Source organism: Mustela lutreola, chromosome 9, assembly GCF_030435805.1.
Source record: "Mustela lutreola isolate mMusLut2 chromosome 9, mMusLut2.pri, whole genome shotgun sequence".
In the NCBI taxonomy this organism is placed as follows: domain Eukaryota; kingdom Metazoa; phylum Chordata; class Mammalia; order Carnivora; family Mustelidae; genus Mustela; species Mustela lutreola.
The window spans coordinates 68,613,873-68,634,349 of NC_081298.1; the positions used below are offsets into that span (position 1 = coordinate 68,613,873).

The window sequence follows — 20,477 nt, forward strand, 5'->3', positions numbered from 1 at the left end:
GTATTTTCACAAAAACATGACTTAACTATAAGAGAAGTCTATGTGATTGACTTAAAGATACATCAGTTAAGGTTTTAGGTACCCTCATGGTGAGTATATGTTGGCAGCGCAGAAACTCATATCCTGTTTCTGGAATCAGTATAACATTTTCATTGATACTTACATCAACATTCACAGTATGGTAATCTGAATTGATGGGTAACCAGGTGTGACTGGCTTCAGAAAAACCAGCATTTGAGCTATTGTCCCACTGCATTGGTGACTTTGAGAGGAGGGCATTCTGTGTCAAAAGAAAACAGTACTTTAGTTAGTAAAAGAAATGTCATTTGGGCATGATCTACTTCATAATTATTTAATTTCCTGTATTTCTTTTTAATAGTTGTATTCGTGAGCATTCATAATGAAAAGACTTAAATATTCAGTACGTAAGCCAGCTTCACACTTTTAACTGGAAAATAGTGACATCTTGAGTTTCAATAAACTATAGTAACTGGACTTCGGTACATGCTTGGAGTCTTTTACTGCTTTTCCCTAAGAATGAGCAATGTAGGATTTTAAGATGTATCACTGCCAGTTCATTCCATGGTGCAGTGATGGTGAGTTCAGGTGTGCAGCACGTACGAGTAAGCCTAAGTGCCGTCCTCTTTACCCAGCTTGGTGATCGCACATGAAAGCACACACCCCAAGTTAGGAAAATTGGATCTTCTACACTGAGAGCTAACCATACAGATTATTACAGGTTCATCCAACAACACAATTTTGAAACCCATAGCCTCAAACAAAAAATAATAAAAACCAGTCAAGTCTGAAGCTGTGCATTTACATTTGTCCAGATGAAAGGAAGAATCTCCTGTGCTGTGTTCAGATGAAGTCTGGTACTACAGACAAGCACTATAATTAATGTTCCAAACTCAAAACACGGGTACTCAAATTCTAGTGTGCCTCACAAGAATCAGCTGGAAAACATCTTTAAAATGTAGATTCCTGGGCTCTACAATTCAGTTGTGTGGCTTAGGAAACACAAGCAAGTGAGCTGTGTGATAGTAAGAAAGGAAAGCAGAAATCTAATTTTCAGCAGTAGAATAGGAATAGTAGATTCTCTAGTTTCACATAGTTAGATAATGTTAACTTACAACATCATAGCTTTCGTTGAGATTTGTGACTAAAATATTTCTCATTCCTATTTCTTCCCCATAGTAAGTTATGGGAGTTCCAGGGAGTGTGAAAATAAGCATGTTCATGATGTTGACATATTCTTCCCCAAAACGAGAAGTCAGCCGGGCGTTGTCCGGTCCACCAATCTGAAAGGCAGATACTTCAAGAACACAGCTCAGTATACAGAAAATTTATTCTACAAAAAGTTCATTAGACAATAAAACCAAGTTTGCTGTGGGTACACATTGGTATCAGCAGACTTGGATTTGTGTCCCAACACTGATACTTACTGTTCAACTGACCAATTTACTGTCTTGGCCATTATGATTAACAAGATAGTGGTAACAAGTTATTTCACAGAGTTATTGCAAATACAAAATTTAGGAGGGTGCATGTTAGTATTTTCACACATTTGTATAAGAGAATATGGACAAGGAAGGAAACGAAAATGTTCTCCCATAACACAAGAAGGAGGGAAGAGGTGGAAAGCACAGAAGCAGGAGAGATTTCTGAGGGGTGTGTGTGTGTCTTTTGAAATACTCAAAACAAATTTTAAAGATAAATCAACTTCTGTAGAGAAAAGTACATAGTCCAAGAGGAAATTTTCTGAAGTGCTTTCTATTTTAAAATGTGGTATTTCTGTTAAATGCTCTAATTTCATATTATCTAGTCCTTACAACATCATAGCTTTTGTTAAGATATACCACAACTCAATCTCAATAGCCTGGCATTTTACTATTTATTATTATAAAGTACTTACGGGGCATCTGGCTAACCCCCTCAGAAGAGCATGCAACTCTTGGTCTTGGGGTCATGAGTTTGAGCCGCATGTTGGATATAAAAATTACTTAAATAAATTTTAAAAAAATATTTTCATGCCTACATTACATCTGATTGCCCTCCTCCATTTTCAGGTATTATCTCCATTTTACAAATGATGAAACAAGCTCTCTGAGAAACTCCATCACTTACTCAAAGCAGGGTATGATGCAAAACCAGCCCTTGAGAATAAGAACTTGGATGGAGGTTGCCTTTTTTTTTTTTTTTAAGATGTACTGAAACTGTCTTTACAGGTATCTTTGTATAGACCGTTATAAGCTACTTTTCTATTTTTATGACCAGAAAAGTCAAATTTTGCCTCTGTTTATTTTATTGAGAGCCTTTGATAAGAAACTGTGGATTCTCAATAACTGTGAAAACTAACTAAAGGCTTTCAACAATCCAAGAAGCATTTATTCAAGAAAAACATCAAGCTTTGTGTCATTTTAACAGGCCTTGAACTCATCCCCCTCAGATCCTTGATAGCTTTGAAAACCTCAGTCTTAGAACTACTATAGCTATGAAACAGGAGCCACTGGAGGGGGAGAATAAGTTTAGAGTTCACCAAAAGCTCCATTTAGAGAATTGTCACTATTTGACCTTTCTAGTACTCACTTTTAGTTGGATTTTTCTTATTCATCGGAGAAATCCCCTATCCCCAAGGTATTTGGCAGAAAGAATCAGCAGTTGTTTAGCATCACACCTGCCTGAAGTGGTGGTACCAACTGGGGCTCAACAGAGACTGACCAAAAACCTTAAAAGCTGGGGAAGAGATGACCATACTGGCCTCCGAGAAAGTCTGACTGACACTGACACACACACACATACACACACACACACACACACACACAGTCCAGCCGTTGCTGGAGGAATGAGTGGTTCAGGGCGGTTCAGGAATCTCTTCCAATCATTAACCTACAATAAACAAACTCACCAAGTAGCCATACCCAACAAAGAACACAGATTTTACAAAATTAAATAAATAGCAACAACAAACACTGGGGAGGAGGAGAGAATGGGATTTCCTACATTACTACAATATTTAAAATACCCAGTTTTCAGCAACAAAAAGGAACACAGAAGGCATGCAGAGCAACAGAAAAACAAAAAACAAAAGTCCAAACATTGGACTAGTGGACAAAGATTTTTAAATGAACTACTACACTTATGTTCAAAGAACTAAAAGCACAGAATTTAAAGTGTGAGGACAAGTTTCATCAAATAGATATTATCAATAAAAAGATATGAAAAAGAACCAGAAAAAAATTTCAGAGTTGAAAAAGTATGACCACTGAAAGGAGAAGTTCACTAGATGGGCTTGACAGATTTGAACACTGTGCAATCGAGATTATCTAGTCTGAGAACCAGAAGGAAAAAAATGAAAAATAACAAAAAGGCCTGGCCTGGCCTGGCTTACTAAATAATCACCAATTAAAGGAAAGGTTAAGGTCCCTTACAGACAGACATACCCCTCATTTGAGGGCTGACTATTCAGCAAGCACACCGGCACCAGATCTCCTGACTCGGGCATGAGGACTTACCATCCAATTAGGCCATTTTCCTTCTGGCATGTTTTCCATCCAGGATGTGATAACCTCAAACACACTGTTCCCAGAAGGAGTGTTTAGCTTACTGAGATAATTGTTGAAGGGAAAATCTGCTTCTTGAATAAAAGGCAGCCCATAGTACATCATGGTCCTGTCAATGCTCTCTCCATAGGCTTCAATCCCCATGAACCTGGAAGAGTTAGCAGGGTGCAGTGTCCTCAGGGCCTGTCAGAAGACTGGGGAGCATTCTGCAGCTGCTTCAGTCTGCCTGACTTAACCGTATCTGGCTGGACTCACTGGGAAGCATAATCAAGCCAGATGGCCAAGTAATAGCATGCTGGGCCACCTGGACAATTTCTCATTTCTCATGGACAATAAACCCAAGGACTAGCCTAATAGTAGGCTGTGTGTAAGAATTAAAGAACACATTTGAATCTCAGTCAATATGGTTCTCTCCTTCCTAAGTCTGATTAAAACTCTGTAACTTCTGGAGTGCCTGGGTGGCTCAGTGGGTTAAGCCGCTGCCTTCGGCTCCGGTCGTAATCTTAGGGTCCTGGGATCAAGTCCCGCATCGGGCTCTCTGCTCAGCGGGGAGCCTGCTTCCCTCTCTCTCTCTGCCTGCCTCTCCATCTACTTGTGATTTTTCTCTGTCAAAATCTTAAAAAAAAAAAAAAAAACTCCGTAACTTCCATGAAGACTTCATCAATTCTCATCGTTCTGCTTGGAATCTATAGTGTATGTTTGCATATCATGTAAGGAGGTTTTCCCCAGAAACCTCTTGTACAGGAATCCCTGTAAAGTCTCACTTTATTACTGGGGTGCACTCTAGGGGCTCCTGGCTGGCTCAGTTGGTAGAGCACATGACTCTTGATCTCAGGGTCATGAGTTCAAGCCCCACATTGGGTGTAGAGCTTACTTAAAAGCAAACACTGTCAGGGAAAGACACATTAGCCTCAGTGACCCACATCAGTGCTGGCTTTACATGTTTGAGGTAAGTGCAAGTGCATAGTATCTAGAGCCCAGGTGTTTCAGTTCCAGTCCCATTCCTGCCATTACTGTCTGTGACGGGAGTCTCACAGCTTGGAGTCTCCGATTCCTCATCTATAGAATGGAGATAGCAATCAGAGGACCTACTTTAAGGAGGAGAATTTTCTTTATTTCTGTTCATGCTATTGGATGATCTGTATACATATAGATCTGTATACATATAGATTTATTGAGTGTTTATTATGTGTTAGTCCCAGTTTTAAGTGTTTCATCTACATTATCTCATGCAGTCTCACAAAACCCTGATGTGGTGTTGCTGTCACTTTTTCATTGATGAGAAAATGGTACATTTTGTCAGCAAACCAGTCCAGGGTCACACAGCTGTTACACAGAATGCTGCTTTAGGCCCATCTGATTCCAAAGCTGTGTTAGTAAACCATTGTGACCTACTAGCAGCTTAGCTGAAACATTCGAATTCATACTGTATCCTGGACACTAATAGACCAAATAGTAATGATAAAAAGAGACTACTTGGGTGCCTGGGTGGCTCAGTGGGTTAAGCCTCTGCCTTCAGCTCAGGTGATGGTCTCAGGGTCCTGGGATGGAGCCCTGCATCTGACTCTCCACTCGGGAGCCTGCATGTCCCTCTCACTCGCCTTCCTCTCTGCCTCCTTGTGATCTCTCTCTGTCAAATAAAAAAATAAAATCTTTTTTTAAAAGATTTTAGATTATATGCTACCTTTTGAGTGATTTTCACAAAATTCCTGTGAAATAAGTACTGTGATGGGCATTATTTTACAAAAGAGGAAGCTGGAAATCAAAGTTAAGCAACACAAAAGAATATACTAGGCCCCTGCATAACCAAATTGTAATACACTGTAGTCATGGGGGGTTGTTAATAGCTTAAACCTCTTGAGAAGGCCTGGCTGTGAAGGATTAACTTCAGGTCACACCCTATGCCTTTGAAGAACAGAAGCGTGTCTTGTGATTACCTGTATCTCCCAGGCTCCCTGCTGTACTGGTCCATTGTTTGCCGGAAGCTCCGGACAATGTCATGCATTCCCACTTGCGTGGTTGTGAAGTCGTGGTACAGCTCCCAGTAATGTGTCACCGTGTCCTTTGGAGACAGAAAAGCATAGCTGCCATCGTTTCCCATGTCAGATGTCCATAACTGGCTTTATGCGAATATAGACTGTCTCTTCAAAGGGCTCAAACCAAGGCATATAACCTGAAAGATGATCCTAAGACTTTCACTGAGTTTGGTGACTGGAGAATAACATTCATGACTATTATCAACTGTAAATCTAGTAAACAAACTTTACTGAACATCTGACCGTTAACTACCAATAGTCTATTTATTTAGCAGAATCCTCTCCCATTTAATTCTCCTAAATGCTGCACCTAAAAGCAAAGCAAATATATAGAACTGTTACACCTATGCTTGATCTGCTCACAAAATTTCTGTCCAAAGTGTAATAGTAAGAATAAAGGTTAGAAGTGGTAAAGAGCCACTTTGCCAGGGTTTCAGTAATTATTCCTGATACTCATTCTGTGTCTTCCTAGGGTTACAGTAATCTAGAATCCAAAGTCAAAGATTCTGTCTAACACAAGCCAAGGCTCTAGGGTTGGGACACGGACAGACTAGACAGTGTAAACCTGCATTGCCGTTCATTCAGTGGACCCCTTTTTAGTAAATGAACTTGCTAGATCTAAAGTTTTTGGAATCTTCGCTCTCTACCTGAAATAACTTTTTCTTTAGTTTTTTTCTTGAATGCCACACAAAACCTATTGTTCTGATCATAACTGGAAACATATGCCTTTCTTACATTTCATCATAATTAGCAAGGTTACTTTGAGATTTCTTCTCCAAAGATAAGTGTGTCTCTTTGGGACTAACTAATAAAACACTTTCCGGCTCCATTTTCTTTTTCTTCATTTTTTATATCGGAAATCATGTGCTTTACCTACCCCACAAAAAACAGCCTTTGGTTCATGACATGCTCTTGTAACTAGTCCCTGCATTGCCAGCTTTTCTTTGGTTAACTGACTGGGTTTAATGAGATTACCCATAAGTCTATTACTCAGGACAGAAGCTAGATACTTGGTAATAACAACAATTTCATTTTATTTTATAAGAAGGGCATCATGCTATAATTATTTAAGGTTTTCTTCACTAAACATTATACAGCTAATATTCACCCATATTGTGTCACTATAATTCATTTATTTTTACTGATGTATACTATTCCATTGTGTAAATCTACAAATCCATTATTTTGAAACCCATTTTAGGACTCCTGTCTACTTTTCCATTGAACATAGAGTGTCTGTAGAGTGGTGGTCAGAAGAGCACAGTGGCGTCCTGGTTCTTATGCATGACATGGGGGGAAAGGTGAGAGCCACTGGTGTGGAACCACAAAGAGCCCAGACTCTAGTGAGATATGCTTGGTTTGCAATTCTATTTATCATCTCTACCACCCTTGAAAAATTAACTTCTCTAAGATTTCCTAATGAGGATCATGAAATGTCTCTCATGAGCTGTTGCAAGAGTTGAAGGGACTGTCCTAACACACAGCATATAGTAGATACTCAGCAAGTGTTTATTCCCTTTTGTGTGTCCTTTAACGACTACAGAAGCACCTGAGGAATTAATAGGCCTCCTCACTGTAGCTTGAATGAGATGATAAAATCACAGTGAGTAGTTATAGCTGTTGGCAGAGTCCAGTGTCCAGCCCTCAGAACCCTTGTCACCAAAGTACTCCTCAAGGATGCCCTATACCAGAGGGAACCAATGGATGGAAACATCTAGGCATATGGATTTGAAACTCTTGTACTTCCTGAAGATTGAAAGCACATGCTGTCCATGCAGCCCCATGCTGGATGTGGAATTTACTTAAAAAAAAAAACAAAACTATGCTTTAAATTCAGATGCATATATTAATAAATTTAACTACATTATCATCTCTGGTCATTGTTGTCTCATGCTAAAAAAGAAAACACAGATGACATTTTTCAGAAAGGGGGGAACATAATGTTTTAACATTACCGGTATTTGAGCCTTATTCACTTGGGCTTCATCTCTCAGATGCTCTGCTTCTAGAAGAAATTTAACAGCATCGAAACTAAAGCCATCAACACCTTTTTTGAGCCAGAACTGTATAATTTCCTAAATATAAAGAAGCAAAATCCTTTGGTTACATTATCATCATAATGTTTAATAAAAGTGTGTGTCTGTAATATCTTCCCATCAGAAAACAGCCAAATCCACATACAGAGCAAGCACAGCACTCACACAGTATATTTTTACCTGTTAGGCATAGCAGTGTCTTAATATAACGAACTTGGGACCCCCATACTTCCCTCAACTTCAAATCCAGAATGTTACATTGGTAACTATGCTATGAGCACATTTACAAAGCTTAATCACTCAAAAGGAATGAAGCCACAATGAAAGGACTCAGGAGAAACTGGGAACGTATCTCTCTCCCCTTACCCCCAGTTCCTTAAAGGTCACTCCAAACAGAGAAAATAACCAGCTAAGCATCAGGTCATGAGGGGTTCTTCCACCAGACTGGGAGATTCTAGAAGGAAAGACTGCAGTTTTCATTTGTTTCCCTTGCCTTTGACATAGCACCCAGGTCCTTAGTGAAAGTACACAGTATCAAGCCCAAGTTAGTCCAACATGTTGTGATACTGTTGGGACCTAAAAGTACATGTTCCCTGGCTTCAGGGCATCTACAGAATAATTGGGGACAGGAGCAAGTTACCTAATAATGCAAGGTGGGGTGTATGTAGCTCAACATCATGAAAGGAGATTCCTTTGCAGGGTGTTAGAGCTCCAAGAAGAATAAATTTAACATGAGCAGACATACCTGGAGAAAGAAGAGCTAGTTCTACTTTGACCAGTGGGAGTTTTTTCAGGGAGTGAGATTACAAAGAACATTCTGGACTGTTTGTAGGACAGGATGGCCAAGCACAGAGGCAGAGACTGACTTGGCCTATATATCAGGGCAGGTGGAGGACCAAGTGGCCTTGGAGAGCCGAAGGGCTTAGGTCTCAACTCCCCACCCCTCCTAGCTTGGCCCTTACTGGAGCATCAACTACAAGCTGCCCTTCTGCAAAGGAACAGTGGCTCTCCTGACTTTGCTCAGCTCATCCCTTGCTGAATGGAAGGTTTTACAGGAACATACCGCATTAGAACACACAGTCCACAATTCAAAGTACTAGATTCAAGTACCAAATTTATGGGGGGCAACAGATGCAAAGCTCCCAAATGAAGACTATCCCCCAAATCACATGTTTCCTTTGAAGTCTTTCTTGTATCTACATGTGAATATGGGGTCTCCAGAGTGCTGCCATTCAAGGGTCTCGAGAGTTCCTTACAGGCTATATGCAAGGGTTAGCACTGCTGAAGTCAGGTCACTTTAAGGTGACATTTTTAGTATATGTGCTGCCGAAGCGAGCACTAAGGTGACATTTTTAAATAACAAAGCTTGAAAATGATTTTCCAATCAAAAAGCAGACTGTTTACAATCTTAGCATGGACACAACTGAACCAAATAACGGTAAGCTGGCTCTAGCCACACAAAACCCACAAATTTGTTCTATCATCTTACTCTTACCAAATACTTTCATTCATTCGGTATTTGTGTTCCGGTTATGGGCCAGGCACTTAGCTAAGCCCTATAGCGATGAGCAAAATACAACAGACCTGGCCCTAGGTCTCCTGAATTTATTTAGAATCCCCAAGTAGTGGGGCGCCTGGGTGGCTCAGTGGGTTAAGCCGCTGCCTTCGGCTCAGGTCATGATCTCAGGGTCCTGGGATCGAGTCCCGCATCAGGCTCTCTGCTCAGCAGGGAGCCTGCTTCCTCCTCTCTCTCTCTCTCTCTCTCTGCCTGCCTCTCTGCCTACTTGTGATCTCTCTCTCTGTCAAATAAATAAATAAAATCTTTAAAAAAAAAAAAAAGAATCCCCAAGTAGATATCAAATAGTAATGAAAAAATATTTAAGTTACAGGTAGATAAAGCTTTAAAGGAGAGGAACATGGTAGTACAGAAAAGATGAAATAGGATTTGCCCTTGAGGTGAGTGCAGCAGGACGGCAGGAAGTGAGAGCAATGGGTTCGAGGTCGAGAGAGAAGTCAACAGATATTAACATGCCCCTTAATGTGTTCTACCCTGAGAATGGTCTCAGTGGCCCCAGGGGTCAGTTCAGCGTGAAGCTAACAAGCTTTAAGCTTCAGGACCCCTCACTTACTTGGGCCCCTTCCTACCTACCTTCTTCTCCATTCTAAATAAACACTCTAATTTTACACTTTTAAGAAGGTCCCAAATTTTCACAAACTTCGGACCCCACACAACCCGCGTCCACCCCCAGGTGGCGCTAGACTTGAGGGAACACCAGAGGTGTTGGGGGCGGGGCGGGAAACGACAAATAGCTGTAATCTACCCCAACCACCTCTGACAAAAACGTGGGGAAACATTAAACGCCACGCCGTTGTAAACATTAAGCTTTGGAGCACTGATTTCCTACGAGGGATGGGGGTGGAGGGGAATCTGCTTTCTTTGTGGTATCCTCTTTTTGGGAATAGTTAGCCTTGCTAACCATTGACCCAGCCATAAAAAATGAGAAATGTGTATCCCAGCAAAGGTTTCGGGCCCCAGCAGGGGTTTTCCACTTTAGTCCAGTAAGAGCTACTGTCATTGTTTAAGGAGATAAAACAGTAAAAGCTGGATGGTTATTGAGAGTCATTGTAAATGACAGATAATTCAAAATTTGCTCTTGAAAACTAATTTGCTTTGTGCTATTTATTCTCCCAACTAGGTGAGAAAAGGGAGCTCCAGATCTTAATCGCTAACCCTCTCTTTACTCCAGTTAAGCTCTCCCGGGGTGCCGGGTGTAGAAATGGGCACAGAGCCTAGTTCCGCCAGGTCTGGGTGACCCACCAAGGCGCCATGGGACTCCTGGGACAGTACATTGTGTCCCCAATTCCTGTAGCACTCCCGTGACATCACAGAGTCCCCATTTTTCTACTGGGCACCTTTCCATTCTTTTCTCCTTAACTCACTGCTCTGAGTAAAAAAAGCAATCAATTAAGCATTACTAATATCCAAGTTCACAATTGAGGCAAACCTTTCCTTGTGAAGTTACTGGGCCCATTTGCCTGAAAAGCTTACTTTGGGAAATAGAAAAGTTCTGCTCTTACATGTTGTGTATATAAGACATCGTCTTGCAACTGACATAACCCCATGGCGTCCATCTTGAGGAGGAAGAAGACAGTGTAGGATACTTTAGAAGTACAGAAGGAAAACTACATCCTCTGTTTATAAGCAAAGGAAAGAAAACGGACTCTACTGCTGTTCAGAAATCTTAGTAAAATTGTTGGCTCTCTCCTCCAGGAGCAGGGTATGATGGAAGGATCAAGAGCTCAGGATTCTGCCCCATGCAGATACCATCCCATCTCCCCACTGTGCATCAGCTGCACAACCTCACCAACCCACCCTGGACTAAAGGTATTGCTGCTAGAGTCCACTCACGTGTGGGTCTTTTTTTTTTTTCCCAAGAGAGAATCTTTTTTTTTTTTTAAAGATTTTATTTATTTATTTGACAGAGAGAGAGAGAGAGAGAGATCTCAAGTAGACAGAGAGGAGGGAGGCTCCCTGCTGAGCAGAGAGCCCAATGCGGGGCTTGATCCCAGGACCTTGGCTTGGGATCATGACCTGAGCCAAAGGCAGAGGCTTTAACCCACTGAGCCATCCAAGTGCCCCACATGTGGGTCTTTATATAACCTGATCTCTCTGCAGTGTTTGACACTGCTGACCAAACTCATCTTCCAGAAAAACACATATCACTTGGCTTCAAGATACCTGCTCCTCGTTTGCCACTCTTCTCTGTCTACTCTGCAGCCCTTTAAATATTAGCACTCTTTGGGGGCTCTTGTGCTCCATTTCATGACAGTATTTACCCACATATTGATTATTTAACAAGCATTCAAATAACAAGGGACACGATGACTTATATGGCTTATAGAGTTTAAAACACTTACCCCAGGGCGCCTAGATGGCTCAGTCAGTCAAGCATCTGACCAGCTCAGGTCATGATCTCAGGGCCCTAGGATGGAGCCCTGTGTCAGGCTCCCTGATTAGCAGGGGGTCTGCCTGTCCCTCTCCCTCTGCCCCAACCCCCCACCCCCGCTCATGTTCTCTCTCTCTCAAACAATAAAATCTTAGAGTAAAATAAAACACATCTCCCCAATCAACCCTACAATGTGTGTGCCATTACTGTCCCTATTTTACTAAGGAGGGATCTGCGGCACAGGGAGATGAAGTACCTCGATCAAGGTCATAGAGTTAGTAAGTAGCAGCGTCAGAATTAGTACTGTCTGGCACCCCTACCCATTTCCTCTGCTTTCTCCTCCAAACCTGCCCCCACTCAAACCCCTTCTGCAAAGTCATTGACTTCCAAAATGCAAATGGAAAATGATTTCCCTAAGACCCTGTAAAGCCAACTCCTCACCTTGCCTCATCCCCCTCTAGTCTCATTGAGCCAGCTCTCTCTCCATATACCATGTCCCAGCCATATGGGACGACTCCGAGCACCTCCAATGTCCCTGATCCATGCCCTCCCTCTGCTTGAAACCCTCCGCCCCAAGCCTCTTCACTTGGCTCATCTCTTAGGTATCACTACACCCTCTGAAAGCTTTCCCTGCTCTCTCCCACTCACGTCCAGGTCAGCTGCCTGCCCTATGTACTCCTACCTCCTACAATCACCACCACTCAATACACCTCACTGTAATTGCCCGTTTCATTGTCTCCCTCCCACCTCGGGATAGAAGGCTTAAGAAGGCTACAGCGTGTGTCTAGCTGACCAAACATCCTACCCCTGGCATGTGGTCATTACTGAATACACACTGTTCAATGAGTTAAGGATTTATACCCAAGTGCCTGGCATAGAGGAGGTACAGTAATGGCCCAGGGCCCAGGTATTATCTGCAAGCATAAAGCTGGTTTATTAAGCAGGTATGAGTCCATTTTATTTTGGATGGAGCTGCCCACACCATGCTCGGTAGGAGCAGAGCTGACATTTGCAGTCAAGGTTCCATCTTAAACCAGAGGGGTGGAGGGTAGGGGAGCCCTCGGGGCTCCCTGTCCCCAGCTGCCACAAACATGCTAACTCCCCAGGATGGCACACTCAGGGCTCAACCTTTCCACCTGGTGGGATCAGGGTCATACTGACACAGTTCAGGCAGAGGGCTGGGCTCTCTACAGTCTTTTCCCTACTCTGCTGCTAACCCAATGGGTCATTTCTCCTCTCAGTTCCTTCATTTGTCAAATAAGGGATTTGAGGGCAAGTAAAAACAAGAGTGACTACGAAACACTCTACAAACCTAAGCCCCCATCTTCTCCAAGAAGGATTCTAGACTACGCTAGGTAAACACACTTAAGCCCTGAGAGATTCAGGGCAGAGTCAAGTCCCCTGAAGGCCAGCGCAAGGGGGAGTTCAGAGAGGAGGGTGCTCTGTGCCTTGTGTCCCCTGAATGCCAGCCTCCCGCTATGCCAATAATCTGAAATCTGATGGGAGCCGGAGCCAGATGTCTCCAGGAGTGAAAGCTGGAATGCAAACAGGAGTCATACAAATGCCTCCCCCCACCACAAACTCCCTGAGTTGCAAATTATTAACCTGCTTAGCTCTCCTGCAGAGATAAGAGCTACTGGGGGATAGATGGGTGTTGGAAAGTTCCCTTCATGCTAAAAAGTCTTCCCTTTTGCTCCCCAGGAGCAAAGAGCCTTCCCTTAGAGCTTCTCTGCCTTTCTTATCTACTGCTAATCCCAAATTTATACCAGCCTTGCAAAAATGTCCAATCTTCAACTGGGGGCAGGAATGATTCATCCCAAGAGGACTCTAATCCTGTTGAGACTAGTAAATAAGGCTCCTGTTCACACTCCACTGCCTGGAGGCCTGCAAGGGAACAGCTGGATTAGTCAAAAAAATAATTAATGCACTGGCTGGCACATTTTGTCAAAGTTGACCACACTTGTCTGAACATCTTCAGACCATCCATCCCTGTTGCCACCAGGAGCCTGGACAAATCCACTGGACTACACTTACATTTATGAATTTCCAACTGAATCCCTTTGAAAAGACTGTGTAGGAAAAGTGAAGCAGAGAGACAGAACCAGCTTGGCCTCAAGTCAGAAGTAGCGTTGTGGGGAAGAGCATGGACTCTAGGTTTGAATCCTGCTCTGTCACTCCCCAGGTGGGTGACTTTCCCTCTTCAACCTCAGCTTCCTTCTCTGTAAAATGGTCCAGATATCTCCTAAGTTGGGTTTGGTCTGATCATTGAATGAGATGATCCAGGTAGAGCACTTGGCACAAAATAAACACCCATAAGTGTGTGAGGGCAGGTTGGGGAGAAGGTGCAGGTCGGGGTGTGTAAATGATCTTTGGTGATGGAGAAAAGAGTCCACACTCCACCAAAGATGTTTAAAACTAACCCCTAGTTAGTAGCAGTGTCTGTCCCCTTTCACCACTCCCCAACCCCAATGGGACAAGGCTGCCCTGACTTGGTGCCTACTTCTAGAACAGATCCCAAAGCAATTCATCTAAATTCTGGGAAACATCAAATATGTATAGTAAAAACAGCCTTAAAACTAAGGAGTCTACAGGAATACATTTAACAAAGGACATGCAAGCCTTGTACACTGGAAACTACAACAGTGTTGAAAGAAATTAAAGACCTAAACAAACAAAAAGACATCTGTTCCTGGATCAGAAGACTTAATATTGTTAAAGTGGCAATATTCCCCCTGAAATTGATGCCCAGATTCAAGGCAATCCCTACTCAAATCCCAGCAGTGGGCTTCTTTGCAGAATCTGACAAGCTGGTCCTAAAATTCATATGGTCTGTATATGATCCAGTAATTCCACTACTGGATATTTGCCCAGAGAAAATGAAAGTACCATCAAAAAGATACATGCATCTTGGGGCACCTGGGTGGCTCAGTGGTTTAGGCTGCTGCCTTTAGCTCGGGTCATGATCTCAGGGTCCTGGGATCGAGCCCCGCATCGGGCTCCCTGCTCCGCAGGAAGCCTGCTTCCCTCTCTCTCTCTCTCTCTCTCTCTCTCTCTGCCTGCCTCTCTGCCTGCTTGTGATCTCTGTCTGTCAAATGAATAAATAAAATCTTTTAAAAAAAAAAAAAAGATACATGCATCTCTATGTTTATTACAGCATTATTCAACAGCCAAGATAGAAAAGCAGCCCAAGTGTCCATCAAAAGATGAATCAATAAAGATGTGGTGTGCGTACGTGCACGTGCGCACACAAACACACACGCACACTCACCCATAAAAAATAATGTGATCTTGCCATTTGCATGGTATGGATGGACCTAGTGGGTACTATGCTATGGGTATTATGGGTATTATATGGGACCTATGGGTATCATAAAATGAAATAGGGGGCGTCTGGGTGGCTCAGTGGGTTAAAGCCTCTGCCTTCGGCTCAGGTCATGATCCCGGGGTCCTGGAATCGAGCCCCACATCGGGCTCTCTGTTCGGCAGGGAGCCTGCTTCCTCCTCTCTCTGACTGCCTCTCTGCTTACTCATGATCTCTGTCTGTCAAATAAATAAATAAAATCTTTAAAAATAAATAAATAAATAAATAAATGAAATGAAATGGGTAAGCCAAAGAAAAATACCACCTAATTTTCCTTATATGTGGAATCTAAGAAACAAAACAAATAAACATAAAGCAGAAATTTAAATACAGAGAACAAACTGGTGGTTGCCAAAGGGGAGGTGGATAGGAGATGGGTGAAACAGATAGAAAAATACAAGTACCCAAAATAGCCAAACAGTCTTGAAGGAAAAGAATGAAGTTGTAGGACTCATACTTCCAACTTTAAAACTTCCTATAAAGCTACACTCATCCAAACACTGTGCTTTTGGCAGAAGAACAGACCTATAGTTCAATAGAGCAAAACTGAGTCCAGAACCACATCCTGACATTTATGGCCAACTGATTTTCAAAAGGGTTCCAAGACAGTTCAATGGGGAAATAATAATCTTTTTTATGTTCATTTTTTAAAAGATTTTTTGTATTTCGTTATTTTGTAAGTAGAGAGGGGGGAGCTGGAGGAGGGACAGAGGGAGAGGAGAGAGAGAGAATCTCAAGCAGGCATCCTAACTGCAGAGCCTGCCACAGGGCTTTATCTCAGGACTCTGAGATCATGACTGGAGCTGAAATGAAGAATTGGTTTCTCAGGGCACTTGGGTGGCTCAGTTGTTAAACCTCTACTTTTGGCTTGGGCCCTGACACCTGGGTACTGGGATTGAGCCCCATGTTGGGCTCCCTGCTTGGCAAGGAGCCTGCTTCTCCCTCTCCCACTCCCCCTGCTTCTGTTCCCTCTCTCACTGTGTCTATTGTGTCTTTGTCAGATAAGTAAATAAAATCTAAAAAAAAAAAAAAAAAAAAGATGCTTAACCAACTGAGCCACCCAGACACCCCTATTTTTTTTTTAAGATTTTGTTTGTTTGAAAGAGAGACAGAGAGCATGAGCACAAGCTGAGAGAGGGCAGAAGTGGAGGGAGAAGACGACTCCCTGCTGAGCAGGGAGCCCAATTCAGGTGTCCCAATAATAATCTTTCTAAAACACATATAATGGGGGGTGCGCCTGGGTGGCTCAGTCAGTTAAGCGTCTGCCTTCAGCTCAGATCATGATCCTGGGTCCAAAGATGGAGTCCCTTGTCAAGGTCCCTGCTCTGCAGGGAGTCTGCTTCTCCCTCTGCCCCTCCTCCCACTCATTCTCCCAATCTTAAATTAATAATAATTGACAAATAAATAAAATCTTAAAAAATAAATAATCTTAAATAAATAAATATTTTTTATATTTTATAAATATAATCTTAATAAATAAAATCTTTTTAAAAAACCCACACATAACCGGATAGCCACATGCCAAAGAATTAAGTGGGACCCCTCACACCATATATAAAAAGTAATTTTAAAAAATGGATCAGAGACCTAAAATGTAAAAGTTCCCACTCTAAAAGTCAGAGAAGAAAACATAGGAGAAAATCTTCAGGACTTTGGGTTAGGCAATAGTTTTCAAATGACACTAAAGGCACAAACGACAAAGGAAATACATAGATAACCTGGAAAACAATTTAAAATGTACAAAATAAAATAAAAAATAAAATAAAAAATAAAAAATAAACTCTATGAGCACATGCAAAGATGCTCAACATCACTAGCCATCAGGGAACAACAAACCACAGCGAGACACTACTCCACACCCACTAGCATGACGGTACTCAAAAATACAGACGATAACAAATGTGGCTGAGGACGTCGGAAAGTCGGAATGCTCACACAGTCAGCGGGAGTGGAAAATGGTGCCACTGGGCAGTTCCTCAATTTGATAAATATAGATTACATCAGATACATATCATTGACATATAGGTAGATATTGTAGGATTTCGTTTATCCGGAATGTCCAGAACAGGCATATCCACAGAGACAGAGCGATGAGCGGATGTCCCCATGCTGGGGGGCAGGGACTTGAGCATGGAGAGTGTCTGCTGACGGGTATGGGGCTTCTTGTTGGGGTGAAGAAAAGGTTGTGGAACCAGGAGTGATGGTTGCATAACCCTGTGAAGGTGTGAAACCCCTGAATCATACTCCAGGGATGTACAGCTCTCTGATCGGTTCAGCTCCCCCACCCACCTACCGCAGAGCACTACCCCACTAACCTAAATTCCTGCCTACTGTCGCCATAGCAGCAAGGACAACACAGCTGACACTTATCATGAATTCCTGGTGGGGTATTGTTAGAGCTGCCACCTGGTGAGAGCTGACAGGAAATGTCCCGTGAGGGGCTGCAGAGGGAGCTTCAGCAGCTCAGCATGCAAGCCCTGCGGAATTACCCTCACCCCACTTTGGGGATCTCTGCCCCTAACATTCCCTCTTGTCACTCCAGTGCTCTAGTAGGCTTGCCAGATAAAACATGGGATGCCCAGCTAAGTTTTCATTTCAGATGAGCAACGAGTAACATTTTTGTAGAAGGAGGTCCCAAATGGCATGTCGTTCATTATTTATCTGAAATGAAAATTGCCTTGGAGTCTTGCATGCGTATTGGCTCTATCTGGCAACCATCCGCACCCGCCTCCAGGTCATTTCTGAAACACACCAAGCACACTTTCACCTCAGGATCTTTGCACAGGCTTTTCCTTCTGCCTGAAATTCTCTTCCCCCAAATCTCCACAGGGCTCCCCTTCAAACTTCGGGTCTTTGTCCAAACAGGACCTCAACATACGGAGGTCTCCAAACCAACTTCTGCCGGGCACTCTGATGTTCCTTCCCCTGAGGGATAACCTGACATGTTCTATATTTAGTTGCTAATTGTCTGCCTTCCCCTCGGTTTACAAGGAACTCCTTGAGAGCACGGCTTCTTTAATTCACTGCTGCATTCCCAGTGCTGAGAACAGGACCTGGCACGGAGAAACAGTAAGTGAATATTTACTGAGTGAATACAGAAGGGCTGCGCATGGGTTATCTCCTCTACTCTTCCAAGGAGCCCAGGAGACAAGTACTGCCATCAGTCATGTTTCATAGATGAGGGATCAGAGACAAAGAAAAGCTAAATACATCATCCGGGGGCCCACCATAGCCAGCAGTGGGGCTGGGTCCAGATGTAGGTTCAGACCCCAGAGTCCACAATCTGCCTACCTCACTACATCGGCTCAATGTCCCAGGCAGAGGGGCACCTCGAGGCGAAGGTACCAGGTATTTCGGCCTCCAACCCCTGTAACCTGTTCTGGGTGAGAGGGAGGAAAAAACCACCACCACCACATCTATATTTGCATCAGACTCCATAATCACAGAATTTAATCACAGTACTTGGATTTGCCTGAACACTTACTGTTCAACATCAAGTGTGTCAAATAGCCACTTCAACGCCCATGCAGTAGAGAAGACTGTGTGGGTATCTGTACTCACTTTTATTTCTTCTTGAACGTCAAGATTGTGGAAATTTAAATCAGGTTGCTCTTTCAAAAACTGGTGGAAATAACACTGGTTTCGTACTTCGTCAAAGTGCCAACTGGAGTTTCCGTATACACTTAACTAGCAAACAGAAACCAGCAAGTCACTTACTTAGCATTCATATAATGGCAGTGCCCAAAAAGAAATGATCATTACCACCCCTGGTCCTGTGCAGGCTGAGAGCACAAATCCTCTAAGTTTTCCTTCTAGGGAGAACACTGGATAAATCAATTCCTTAAAATGCCACCCACTGGCCTAGTGCCGCACAAATGTGGTTGGGATAGATTTGTAGAGTAGAAGCTGTTCATGACAAGCAACCAATGCTCTCAAATGCAGAATAGGCCAAATTAAAGAGCCCACATTTCTAGCATATTTTCTTGAACCTTCTATACAGGCTCAGAACTCCTGTTTGTGAAGTGATGCAAATGATGGTCATTTGGGGAGAAAGACACATTCCACTGGTCTTAGAGGGGTTTTTTTTTGTTTGTTTGGTTTTGTTTTAAATATTTTATTTATTTATTTGACAGACAGAGATCACAAGTAGGCAGAGAGGCAGGCAGAGAGAGAGGAAGGGAAGCAGGCTCCCTTCTGAGCACACACAGCAAGAGAGGGAACACAAGCAGGGGGAGGGGCAGAGGGAGAAGGAAGCTTCCTGTTGAGCAGAGAGCCCAATGCAGGACTCAATCCCAAAATCCTGAGATTATGACCTGAATTGAAGGCAGATGCTTACCTGACTGAGCCATCCAGACGTCCCTGGTCTTGGAGTCTGAATCCCCACAGAGTGAATATTTAAATTATATCTCAGAAAATTATTAGAATCATCCACTTAAAAACTCAACTAGCTCTCAGGAATAAAAGAAATCTGGCAACTTCTAGTGTTGGTGCCCAGCCGAGTGTGACCTGGGGGCTGATCGCCTCTTTCGAGGAGTGCTCCCATCTGGGACTCCAGAGCAGACTCTTGAATCCGTTTCAGTCACCTGGGCTCCTTCCATGTGACCATTCCTCAGGGATCTAGCTTGGACTTTTGTTCATTTCTTGTTAAACAGAACATCTGGGGGGCGCCTGAGTGGCTCAGTCATTAAGCATCTGCCTTCAGCTCAGGGCAGGGTCCCAGGGTCCTGGGAGCGAGCCCTGCATCAGGCTCTGCGCTCGGCAGGGAGTCTGCTTCTCCCTTTCCTGCTCCTTCTGCTTGTGCTCAATCTCTCTCTCAAGTAAATAAATAAAAATCTTTGGAAAAAAATAGTTCATTCCTTTTATGGCTGAGTAGTATTCCATTGTATGGCTATACACAGGGTGTTTATACATCTCTCATAATACATATCTTTTTGTATGTATCAACTATTTTTTGTATGTATCAACTATTTTTGTATGTATCAACTTTTTGTATGTATCAACTATTAGGCTATAAAAGAAAAAAAAACCTACAATGTTAGCTACAGTGGAGAACAGATAGGATGGAAAAACTGGATGCCAGAAGAGGAGGCTGTTACAGTCCTATCAGGAAGAGATAAAGCTTTTTATCTATTTATTTGAGAGAGACACAGCATGCAGGGGGAGGAGCAGAGGGAGAGGGACAAGCAGACTCCTTGTTAAACGCAGAGCCCGTCATGGGGCTCGACTCCATGACCCTGAGATCCCGACCTGAGCTTAAATCAAGAGCTGGATGTTTAATCAACCGAGCCACCCAAGCGCCCCTGGGTGGCAATTTTTAAAAGCAGATGGTGCAGCTGGACTGTGCAGTCATTAGCCCTCTCATTTACTGGCTGTGTGACCGAGGACACAGGGCTTACTGTTGCCCATCTGCAAAACAGGAACTAAAACCTAACTCACAGGACTGCAGGGTAGGTTAAATGGATGAATATGACACACTTAGCCCAGAACCTGGCACATAGGAAGTGTGGCAGTAAATGTTTGCTAATATCATGATC

At 43.0% G+C, this 20,477-nt stretch overlaps 1 protein-coding gene across 2 annotated transcripts in view; it reads right to left on the minus strand.

Annotated features, from left to right (window-relative positions):
• The window catches only part of SLC3A1 (solute carrier family 3 member 1), a 32,281-nt gene that overhangs the window by 5,958 nt on the left and 5,846 nt on the right, over window positions 1-20,477 (minus strand). Inside the window, exons 4-9 of one of the 2 annotated variants that reach the window (XM_059134594.1) lie at window positions 18,505-18,630; window positions 7,555-7,674; window positions 5,501-5,625; window positions 3,516-3,711; window positions 1,134-1,301; window positions 164-280 (exon numbers count right to left, since the gene is read on the minus strand). In XM_059134594.1, coding sequence (XP_058990577.1) covers window positions 164-280; window positions 1,134-1,301; window positions 3,516-3,711; window positions 5,501-5,625; window positions 7,555-7,674; window positions 18,505-18,630 — 852 coding nt within the window. The remainder of the gene's footprint in view (window positions 1-163; window positions 281-1,133; window positions 1,302-3,515; window positions 3,712-5,500; window positions 5,626-7,554; window positions 7,675-18,504; window positions 18,631-20,477) is intronic. The other variant, XM_059134595.1, reaches the window with a different exon arrangement.